The sequence below is a fragment of the Lampris incognitus genome, chromosome 7 (genome assembly GCF_029633865.1).
Source record: "Lampris incognitus isolate fLamInc1 chromosome 7, fLamInc1.hap2, whole genome shotgun sequence".
Classification (NCBI taxonomy): domain Eukaryota; kingdom Metazoa; phylum Chordata; class Actinopteri; order Lampriformes; family Lampridae; genus Lampris; species Lampris incognitus.
Genome location: NC_079217.1, coordinates 47,468,742 through 47,480,834, shown reverse-complemented (window position 1 = coordinate 47,480,834; position 12,093 = coordinate 47,468,742). Strand labels below are relative to the sequence as shown.

The 12,093-nt window shown below is 43.4% G+C and overlaps 1 protein-coding gene across 1 annotated transcript in view; it reads right to left on the bottom strand.

Annotated features, from left to right (window-relative positions):
• atm (ATM serine/threonine kinase) overlaps nt 1–12,093 on the bottom strand; it is a 137,230-nt gene that overhangs the window by 41,059 nt on the left and 84,078 nt on the right. Inside the window, exons 38-46 of the mRNA XM_056283044.1 lie at nt 9,105–9,207; nt 7,432–7,590; nt 4,714–4,822; nt 3,492–3,580; nt 2,483–2,585; nt 2,200–2,348; nt 1,887–1,991; nt 1,643–1,762; nt 52–286 (exon numbers count right to left, since the gene is read on the bottom strand). Coding sequence (XP_056139019.1) covers nt 52–286; nt 1,643–1,762; nt 1,887–1,991; nt 2,200–2,348; nt 2,483–2,585; nt 3,492–3,580; nt 4,714–4,822; nt 7,432–7,590; nt 9,105–9,207 — 1,172 coding nt within the window. The remainder of the gene's footprint in view (nt 1–51; nt 287–1,642; nt 1,763–1,886; nt 1,992–2,199; nt 2,349–2,482; nt 2,586–3,491; nt 3,581–4,713; nt 4,823–7,431; nt 7,591–9,104; nt 9,208–12,093) is intronic.

Genomic DNA, 12,093 nt, shown 5'->3' with positions numbered 1-12,093 from the left:
AAAAATTATCGACAATCTAACACACACATACACACCTTCATCGGCTCCTACCTGTGTATTGCCAGCATTACGAGCCAGCTGGCAGAGCTCCATGAGGTGGTTGGTGAGCATAGAATTCAGGCACATCGCACTGTCAGGGTCTCCCACTGTGGACATCAGGGTGTGCTGGGTCACAGAGCGGAGAGCAAGGATGGGCTCCACCAGAGTAAAGTCAGTGTTGGCCAGCAGCTGGGAGTGCTGTTGCCAGTGACTACATACCTCTTCTAGAGTCATATCTGTAAAGGGTCTTCCAAAATGAAAGAAAGAAAAGCAAAAAAAAAAAAATGTTAGGATATGACTTACTGCAACCTAATAATACTGCTTAAGGAAAATAAATTCAAATTTGCCCTGTTGAGAATAATGAAATAATAATCAGTGTGGTGCTACTACTACTACTTTCGGCTGTTCCCATTAGGGGTCGCCACAGCGGATCATCCATTTCCATTTCTTCCTGTCCTCAGCATCTTCCTCTGTCACACCAGCCACCTGCATGTCTTCTCTCACCACATCCATAAACGTCCTCTTTGGCCTTCCTCTTTTACTCTCCCCTAGCAGCTCCATATTCAGCATCCTTCTCCCAATATACCCAGCATCTCTCCTCTGCACATATCCAAACCATCTCAATCTTGCTTTGTCTCCAAACCGTCCAACCTGAGCTATCCCTCTAATATACTCATTCCTAATCCTGTCCTTCTTTGTCACTGTTAGTGAAAATCTTAGGATCTTCAACTCTGCCACCTCCAGCTCCACCTCCTGTCTTTTCATCAGTGCCACTGTCTCCAAACCATACAACATAGCTGGTCTCACAACCATCTTGTAAACCTTCCCTTTAACTCTTGCTGGTACCCTTCTGTCGCAAATCACTCCTGACACTCTTCTTCACCCACTCCACCCTGCCTGCACTCTCTTCTTCACCTCTCTTCTGCACTCCCCGTTACTTTGGACAGTTGACCCCAAGTATTTAAACTCATAGGCCTTTGCCACCTCTACTCCTTGCATCCTCACCATTCTGCTGTCCTCCCTCTCATTCACACGTAGGTATTCCGTCTTGCTCCTACTGACTTTCATTCCTCTTCTCTCCAGTGCATACCTCCACCTCTCCAGGCTCTCCTCAACCTGCACAGATCTGTCATCCGCAAACGTCATAGTTCACGGAGACTCCTACCTGATCTCGCCCGTCAACCTGTCCATCACCATTGCAAACAAGAAAGGGCTCAGAGCCGATGCTTGATGTAATCCCATCTCAACCTTGAACCCATCTGTCATTTCAACCGCACACCTCACCACTGTCACACTTCCCTCATACATATCCTGCACCATTCCTACATACTTCTCTGCCACTCCCGACTTCCTCATACAATACCACACCTCTTCTCTCGGCACTCTCTCATAATCATTGTGCATATCACATTAAGAAAGTATTTTAGATAACAGGTCATATCTTATTCATCTGGTTACCATATCATTGGCCCCTTGTTCTCAGGTATTAAACAATAATTTGATATGCAGTGCACTTCTGACTTGCTTATAGAACTAGGAAACAAAAGTTGCAAGGGTTCATAATTCTTGGACCATACTATGTGCAACTGAGTGGCACTATCACCTGGAGAAGAGCTTCCTAACACTCTCCAGTTCTCCAATACTCTGGAGTTTCCTCAGGGTTGGGTATAGAGATAATACTGCCTCTAAACTGTCTCTGCACAGCTCTTCCACCTCTGCACACCTATGTACAAACATGAACATACACAAGTGGTTAGGCTATTATGTTGCAAAGCAGGAGGCATAATATACTGCATAATTTGCTGAGCAACTGCATTCCATTGACATGTCTGAGTGTTTTACTATACCTGGCATATTTCAAAGTCTGATCAAAAATGGAGAATTCTTTGTCCCTCAAAGCTTGCAAGGCAGAGAACACCAGCTCGTTGAAGCCAGGTTTGGATTTCTCACTCCTGAGGAAATAACCATTTAAGGGAAAAAAAGTGTTATCAGGAATAGTTTGTTTTATTGTTACCATACTGCAAAACATATTTATATAAGCGTGCTGAAACCTACAGCAGCATTTCAAGATGCTGCCTATGCTTACCTTCTTTAGAGGCAGGGTTAATAGCACAAGATGATGACAAATTAGCTTAGAGTTAAAATGTCCCTTCCCCTCACCTCTCTGATAGGTCACAGTCCCACTGCATATTCCTCCAAGCAGTCTGGAAGCGGAGCTCTCTCAACTCAGTCGTCCACTCCACCCCTTCTCTCTCCAGACCCTTCAGGTATGTGGCAAGGATGCTGCTTAGACCAAAGTTCTGCAAGCCCTGGATGGCCCAGAATTGTGGGGTTGGGTAGTTGTTACACACTGCATGTCACTGATTGCCTGTAACTACTGATCTGCTGAGTACACCCAAGCAAATTATAAATGACCTCAATAACAAATTAAAATTTGTTTTACCTGCACAATTCCCACTTGTCTTGTCACTTCAGGCAAAGTAGAGTGAAGGTCATATGAGGTCAGGGCCTTTCCCCACATAGCCTCGTGCTCATAAGTACGAATCCTGCAGCAAGAAACAATAAAATAAAGTTTGTGAGCCTAAGATAGGCATGTATGGGAATCAAAACAGCAACAGGTTTTGGCATAAACCCAGCCTCTGACGATGCACAAGCCAGTGTATTCATAATGCTGGTCTCAAGCCCGGATAAATGGGGAGGGTCGCCGGCAGCCATACCAACATGTACTCTGGCTCTGCCAAATGACGGTAGCTAAGCAGGTGTGGGCTTAGCTAGTACTTGGATGGGAGACCTCCCGGGAAAACTGAGTTGCTGCCAGAAGTGGTGTTGGTGGGCCAGTAGGGAGCAGTCTTCCCCCTGGTCCTAATAAAAACAACAAATATCAAATCCCAATACCCCAGTGCAGTGACGGGGACACTGTGCTGTAGGAGATGGGTCCTTAGGATGAGACGTTAAACCAAGGTCCTGACTCACTGTCGTCATTAAAGATCCCATGGCACTTATCACAAAGAGTAGTCCCCTGGTGCCCTGGCAAAATTCCCAACCTGGCTATCTCTAGCTGGCCACCTAATCATCCCCCCATGAAATTGGCTCAATGATTGCTCCCTCTCCACCTCAAGCTGATGTGTGGTGTGCGTTTTTTTAATTTTGTATATTCCCTATATTTTTTGCTTTATATACTTGCTAATGTGTGTATTTTTCATATCCGTGCATTCGGATTACGCGAGCTGTAGTGACACTTCAGCAGGCACTTGTGAGTTCACCCTAGAAAAATAGACAGATAGATAGATAGATAGATAGATAGATAGATAGATAGATAGATAGGTAGATAGATAGATATAGGCAGACACTTTATTGATCTCAAGCGAAATTAATCTATTTGTTAGCAAGTGACTTCAAACAAATTGCTTTTGATGTTTCAAAGCATCAAATCTGATCATCTCAGTGGTTACCTGGTCAGAGGACATGTCATCTTCTCCTCGCCACAGCCATATAGACTGTCAGGTTCCCCGATGCTTCCATAAACCTCAATCAGCAGGTCCTACAAGTAAGTTGTCAGATGAGGTAAGGGTGAAATCAATTTCTTTCAATGGAAAAAATTGCTAACGAATTAACAAAGAAAGGGATACAGAAGCTGTGTGGGATACACGTTACATGGCCAAAAGTATGTGGACACCCATATTTGCTTGTTGAACATCTCATTCTAAAACCATGGGCATTAATATGAAGTTGGTCCCCATTTTGCTAGTATAACAACTTCCACTCTTTTGGGAAGGCTTCCCACCAAATTTTGGGGCACGGCTGTGGGGACTCGCTCCCAATTAGCCATAAGAGCATTGGTGATGTAAGGAATCAGGAACAAGTTATTGTCATTTCTTTCCTGTACTTGCATACACAAAAGAAACAAATTTCCATTTTCCCCAGCCCACAGTAGTGCGACACAAAAGACAAAAACACACATCCAAAATTCCCAAAAATGATACCACCAAAAACAGAGAGAACAAAAAACAAAAACAAAACACAAACAGTTAACAATGCAACACAGTCCAAAAATTCCATTGTCCAGAAAACCAATGCCAGCCAGGATGACTGTCAGAACTGCCGGTCTGCATCGGCTAGCAGTTAGCTTAGCCTGCCCTGCTTCCGTGTCCTGTCAGACCACCCTCAGTGTTTCCTCCTCAGGCGCAACTCCAGCAGGGCAATGGTCCCTGGGCCCACCGGACGCAGCAGACCAGGCTCCCCCAGCCGATCCAACGCCAGCTCTCTCAGCCAGACACCTTTGACAAACCTCCCCGCACTCCACACGACAACACCAAAAACACCGTCAACGCCAGGCGAGGCCGCCGTCAGACTGCCCTCTGTGTTATCGGAGCTGTCGGTCTGCATGGGCAAGCTGTTATCTTAGTCTGCCTGGCTTCCGCGTCCCGTCAGACAGTATTGATGTATTAATTTATCAAACCCCCTCAAATAACTTAGAAGAGATGTAAATAAATAGGAGAAAAGGGGTGTAAGTCAAAATAGTATTTAGTTAATAATAGTCTCATCACTGTGTTAGGTTCTTAGAAAACTGGCAGTGAATTGACAGTGAGCAGGGATCATCATTACTCGAAGGAAATATTGGAAAGCAAAAACAGAAACTGGCAGTGAAGCCTACTAACAATAAATTTGATTAACCTGTAGGCTGATCCCAGTATCCTCCAAACTCTTCTTTGTCAGGCTGGAGATGGTCAGGTTCTGGCTGTTCTCCTCAAAGTTGATCCTACGAAATGTTCGGGGCTTGTTTCTACAGATTACATACAAACACACCCAGGCCTTTTTAATCAAAAGTTAAACTTGTACAAGCGTAGACACAGCGTTTGTGCCAAGGTATTGTGCAGTGGCAATGATCCAGCGTCATGCAGTTCAACATCTTATTCATTCTTTTTCTCCCAGAATACACCAAGTTTGGCCATGTGGGGTGCAGTCGCATCTGACTCAAGTCAGCTCAATTGGCTCAAAGCAGTTTAAAACATGGCTGCACTACAAACAAAGACAACAGAAACTGGGAAAGAGCTGAAGCTGCGGGAAAGCAGATCTGCATAGCTCTCTCCCCATCGAAAAACTTTAATAGAAGGCATTGCAGGCCAAAGAGTTCAATCTTGCTTTCATCAGACCAGAGAATCTTGTTTCTCATGATCTGAGAGTCCTTTAGGTGCTTTCTGGCAAACTCCAAGCGGAATGTCATGTGCCTTTTACTGAGCAGAGGCTTCCATCTGGCCACTCTACCATAAACGCCTGATTGGTGGAGTGCTGCAGAGATGGTTGTCCTTCTGGAAGGTTCTTCCATCTCCACAGAGGACCGCTGAAGCTCTGTCAGAGTGACCATCGGGTTCTTGGTCACCTCCCTGACCAAGGCCCTTCTCCCCCGATTGCTCAGTTTGGCTGGGTGGCCAGCTCTAGGAAGAGTCCTGGTGGATCCAAACTTCCTCCATTTACGAATGTTGGGGACCACTGTGCTCTTCGGGACCTTCAAAGCTGTAGAAATTTTTTTGTGCCCTTCCCCAGATCTGTGCCTCGATACAATCCTGTCTCGGAGGTCGACAGACAATTCCTTTGACTTCATGGCTTGGTTTCTGCTCTGACATGCACTGTCAACAGTGGGACCTTATATAGACAGGTGTGTGCCTTTCCAAATCATGCCCAATCAATTGAATTTACTACAGGTGGACTCCAATCAAGATGTAGAAACATCTCAAGGATGATCAGTGGAAACAGGATGAACCTGAGCTCAATTCTGAGTGTCATAGCAAAGGGTGTGAATACTTATGTACATGCAATTTTCCAGTTTTTTATTTTTATTACATTTGCAAAAATTTCTACAAAACCTTTTTCACTTCGTCATTATGTGGTATTGTGTGTAGATTGATGAGAAGAAAAGGAATTTAATCCATTTTGGAATAAGGCTGTAACATAACAAAATGTAGGGAAAGTGAAGGGGTGGGAATACTTTCCGGATGCACTGTGTATATATATATATATATATATATATATATATATATATATATATATATATATATATATATATACACTACCGTTCAAAAGTTTGGGATCACCCAAACAATTTTGTGTTTTCCATGAAAAGTCACACTTATTCACCACCATATGTTGTGAAATGAATAGAAAATAGAGTCAAGACATTGACAAGGTTAGAAATAATGATTTGTATTTGAAATAAGATTTTTTTTACATCAAACTTTGCTTTCGTCAAAGAATTCTCCATTTGCAGCAATTACAGCATTGCAGACCTTTGGCATTCTAGCTGTTAATTTGTTGAGGTAATCTGGAGAAATTGCACCCCACGCTTCCAGAAGCAGCTCCCACAAGTTGGATTGGTTGGATGGGCACTTCTTTGAGCAGATTGAGTTTCTGGAGCATCACATTTGTGGGGTCAATTAAACGCTCAAAATGGCCAGAAAAAGAGAACTTTCATCTGAAACTCGACAGTCTATTCTTGTTCTTAGAAATGAAGGCTATTCCATGCGAGAAATTGCTAAGAAATTGAAGATTTCCTACACCGGTGTGTACTACTCCCTTCAGAGGACAGCACAAACAGGCTCTAACCAGAGTAGAAAAAGAAGTGGGAGGCCGCGTTGCACAACTGAGCAAGAAGATAAGTACATTAGAGTCTCTAGTTTGAGAAACAGACGCCTCACAGGTCCCCAACTGGCATCTTCATTAAATAGTACCTGTTAGAGCCTGTTTGTGCTGTCCTCTGAAGGGAGTAGTACACACCGGTGTAGGAAATCTTCAATTTCTTAGCAATTTCTCGCATGGAATAGCCTTCATTTCTAAGAACAAGAATAGACTGTCGAGTTTCAGATGAAAGTTCTCTTTTTCTGGCCATTTTGAGCGTTTAATTGACCCCACAAATGTGATGCTCCAGAAACTCAATCTGCTCAAAGAAGTGCCCATCCAACCAATCCAACTTGTGGGAGCTGCTTCTGGAAGCGTGGGGTGCAATTTCTCCAGATTACCGCAACAAATTAACAGCTAGAATGCCAAAGGTCTGCAATGCTGTAATTGCTGCAAATGGAGGATTCTTTGACGAAAGCAAAGTTTGATGTAAAAAAAATCTTATTTCAAATAAAAATCATTATTTCTAACCTTGTCAATGTCTTGACTCTATTTTCTATTCATTTCACAACATATGGTGGTGAATAAGTGTGACTTTTCATGGAAAACACGAAATTGTTTGGGTGATCCCAAACTTTTGAACGGTAGTGTATATATATATATATATATATATATATATATATATATATATATATATATATATATATGCCTATGCCTGTCACCATTCATCATACTAAATATCCCAAAATTGCATGCCTTGTTTCATGAAGGCACGTGTACCTGTGGCTTTCCTCCATGACAGCCTTGATCTTGTCAACGTAGATCTCAGCGTAGAGCAGAGCGGTGAAGTGTGCTGAGCAGGACTGGGCTGCTCTGGCCACCTCCAGGTAGTTCAGCTCCAGCCAGAAGTTCGAGTGGCACACCGTACCACAGGAGTTACTAGGTTAAATACACAGAGAATCCCAATCAAATAATTATGCTCAATACGATTAATACTGTTCATAGTTCAGCAACAAATAACAAATAAGAAAAGCAGGAAACACAACCATCACCATTCCTAAAACATTTACTTTTATGCAACATGATGTTAGTACACTCACAAGATAAGGCTGTCACTTTTCCCAAAAATCAAGTTCAAACGAATTTAAAACGACACGCAATTTTTTTGAAGGAATTGGAATGCACCCCCCATAATTCAGTACCATGATAAATGCAGTCTGGTCTTTTTTTTTCTCTCTACGTGTGGCTATGTGGCCCTCCAACAGGTAAAAGCTACATAGAACTTTGTAAAAAACGAGAATAATTTGTTTAGAAACAATTAAAATATGTACCTCGTTGTACCAGAGACAATGCAACACAGTAATGCAATCTGGTTTTTTGACATTGCACATTAGAATAAATCAATCAAATTAACGTGTATCCATGACCGTGAAGTTAAAACAATCTAGCTGTTAATTCAATACCAGTTAATATAGCCTACGTTTCCAAACCCTGCATAACCAACTGCATTATCACTTGGAAAACTTACCCATTTTCTTTTTTCTTCTTTCCCCCCCTTTTACTCCCCAATTGTACTTGGCCAATTACCCCACTCTTCCGAGCTGTCTCGGTCGCTGCTCCACCCCGTGCTGATCTGGGGAGGGCTCCAGACTACCACATGCCTCCTCCGATACATGTGGAGTCGCCAGCCCCTTCTTTTCACCTGACAGTGAGCAGATGTAGCACGCGGGAGGATCGCGCTATTCCCCCCAGTACCCACCCCCCGAACAGGCGCCCCGACTGACCAGAGGAGGCGCTAGTTCAGCAACCAGGACACACACCCATATCCGGCTTCCCACCCGCAGACACGGTCGATTGTGTCTGTAGGGACGCCCGACCAAGCCGGAGGTAACACAGGGATTCGAACCGGCAATCCCCATGTTGGTAGGCAACGGAATAGACCGCCACGCTACCTGGACGCCCCCCACACTTACCCGTTTTCCAACGTAGCCTACTTGAAATCTCAGAAAACATGGCTGGCACACAACCACACGCAACACAGACGCAGTTGGTGTAGCAGGTAAAGAAAAAAAAAACGCTCTGCCTACACGACACACCGTGTCCCTGCTTGGTTATTTCAGGCACAACAACGAGAGACAACATGGAGGACGCTAGCGACATCATAAGATTACTTGCTTAGTTTATTGATAGGTCAACAGAGCACTCAATAGGTCAAGCTGATCGTGAATTTTTAGAGCACCCTCTGCTGCACCACAAGGCAAAATACTTCAAACTGTTTGTTGCGCTTATAGGCTGTAAATTTTGAATTTGAACAGGTCATTACAGTCCGAATGTTGTTCCCCCCCATGTTTGAACAAATGTTCGAATTTCAAATAAAATAAAAAATGACAGCCCCATCACAAGACACGCAAAAGCAAGTGTTTTGGGTAGGATGAGATGGTAATACTTCACACCTGTTAGTCTCCAGTGGTCTCTGTTGGTGTCTCAGGTAGTCGATAACTGATAACATGGTACGCAGAGAGGGCTTGTAAAGATCCCGGCTGACATCTGACTCCCCTGCGAAGAGCAATATGAGGCTTATGACAAACAAAAACTCAGTTTCACACTCCAAGTTAAATTATGTATGCTGTTATATTCCAGGGGAAACTGGCTCGTTTCTCCATCAGTAATTTACCTAACAGCCATTTCCACCTGGTGCAGTGCAGCTGGAACCCAGCATCCTTTGAATATGAGTGGTGGCAAAGGCGGCGCTCAGAGTCCGAGCATCAGAGAGCGCAGCGTAGCTGAATTAGGTTAGTTCAGATGAACGTTTTGTTTTTTTCCAAGTGTTTTAAATCAGCATCAGTTGGTGATAGTAAAGCCTTGCCAGTATGTGCAATGAAACAATCTGTGTGTCTCAGAGGCCACTGACAACCAACTTCGTTACGGTCAACGATAATGATTACCTTTTGGCCTTCACAATGCCTACACTGAATTTCAGCCATCGCACATTCACTTGGACTGACAAGTTAATTCGCAGCTGTGTGTTTCACTTAAGTTTGTCACACGATTGGAGCTGCACTCAACTAACAACACAGCCATTGTTTGGTCTCACGCCCTGGAGACAGAACCTATATCCTCCTACCATCTTCATCGTTTTTGTTTTCATTTGTGCCTGAATATGTATGAAATAAGGTTCAGATTGGGAACTTGGGAGGCATGGTGATGCAGAGGTTAGCGTGGTCGTCTCACAGCAAGAAGGTCCTGGGTTCAAGACCTGGGGTAGTCCAACCTTGGGGGTCATCCTGGGTCGTCCTTTATGTGGAGTTTGCATGTTCTCCCCGTGTCTGCGTGGGTTTCCTCCGGGGGCTCTGGTTTCCTCCCACAGTCCAAAGACATGTAGGTCAGGTGACTCGCCGTACTAAATTGTCCTTCGATATGAATGTGTGTGTGTGTCAGCGCTGTGATGGCCTGGCAGCCTATCCAGGGTGTCTCTCTGCCTGCTGCCCAATGACTGCTGAGATAGGCCAAAGCATCCCCATGACCCTGAGAGCAGGATAAGTGGTTTGGATAATGGATGGATGGATGATGCCAGTACTGCTCTCTGGTTCACTCTCTATGTTTCCAAAGGAAAAGAATCAGAAGAAAGTTGTGTATCTCCAGTGCCGGACTCAGACATGCTCTGATTGCTGTGTTGATTTTGCTATTTGCAGGAGCCAATCTACAACATCTTATCCTTTAATCAGTTTATCAAAATTTACATGGGCCAATGTTACTGATATGCTTCACCAGGATTTATAACACCTCTTTAGAAATTACTTTATTCCGGGTGTCTGGGTGGCGTAGCGGTCTACTGTACTCCAAAACAACCAGATATAAAAACAGTTTCTTTCTGCGTGCTGTCATTCAAATGAACGCTTAACACTGTCAAATAAATCCAACCATTTTGTATGTACTGTACTGTACATTGTACGTATACTGGTATGCTCTGTCATGTCCATCAACCTCAGGCATGTATGCAAGTAACCTGCTAACATCTGTTTCAGCATCTCTGATATATTCTCTGCACCATTGCACTTTGTCACCTCTTATTTCACTTGTATAAGTCAATCATTGTGTATATATCTTAAGATCCTTGTGTTGTTGTGTTATTAGTCTATGTTAAGTACACAGCGCGAGCCACAAAGCCGGAGTCAAATTCCATGTATGTGCAAACCTACATGTCCAAAAAACGTGATTCTGATTCTGAAACCAAACACAACGCAGACAGGATGTGCTTTGTGCATTTTGAGAGTTCTGAGAGGTGATAACCACAAGTAGCCAAAACAGGCTCTGTGTGAAGTACTGAAAACGAATTTATTTCTGAGAAATGATGTCAATATAGAAAGAAAGTACTCTCTACAATGGAGTTATCATTATTGCAGGAGGTACTTCCTTAGGATATGAGTATATAGCCACCCATTATCCAAGCCGCTTATCTGAAGTCGGGTCGCAGGGATTCTGGAGCCTATCCCAAGAACGGCATATAAGGCACGACAACATAATTGCTGATAAATGTTGGATGGTGTTTCACAGTAGTATGTATGCGAAGAGAATATTTTAGTCAACACCGCTTCTGAGAATCGACATGTCTTTGACTGTGAAACTGTACCTCTGATGTAGTTAGTGCCTTGACTGCACCAGGAAATCTGTATTTCTGTATAAATCTGTATTTCTTTGGACTCTCGCATTAACCAAAAGGTAAAATGCAACTGTAACATTATGATTCTTTTATAAATTCTTTGTAAATCTATATTGTAACATTTTTCTTTTGTAAACCTCCTTTCCCTTTGTAATGAAAATCCAGACTTTCATATTTCACAGAATAGTCTTGGCAAAGATTAACTATGGGTCTGAGTTCAGGGTCTTGAAAATCCCTCACTAGAATAAGGTAGACTACTGACAGGCCTCACCAATTTCTCATGAGCCAAAGAGCACGGCCACACTTGAATGCAAGTATCAATGTGCTAAGAAAACAGAAATTCCATGTAGAGCTCTAAGAGGGTGAAATAACCTGTGATGATGGCCCCTACCCACTGTAGTTGGCTAAGTGGGATAGTAGGTTTAGATCAATAGCAGCAATGGCTTAACCTTCAGTTTGGGTGATTGTTAGCTGATCACTGAAATCTACATAGGAGGTCTCTCTACAAGTAAGTCTTGGGTAGACTTCTTGGCAGAAAGCACAATACAACATAAATAGTGAAGGTGAAATAGTTAAGTTCACAAACTGATAATAAATCTACTACAACTACTTTCAGCTGCTCCCGTTAGGGGTCACCACAGTGGATCATCCATTTCCATTTCTTTCTGTCCTCAGCATCTTCCTCTGTCACACCAGCCACCTGAATGCCCTCTCTCACCTCCTCTTTGGCCTTCCTCTTTTCCTCTTCCCTGGCAGCTCCATATTCAGCATGCATCTGCCAA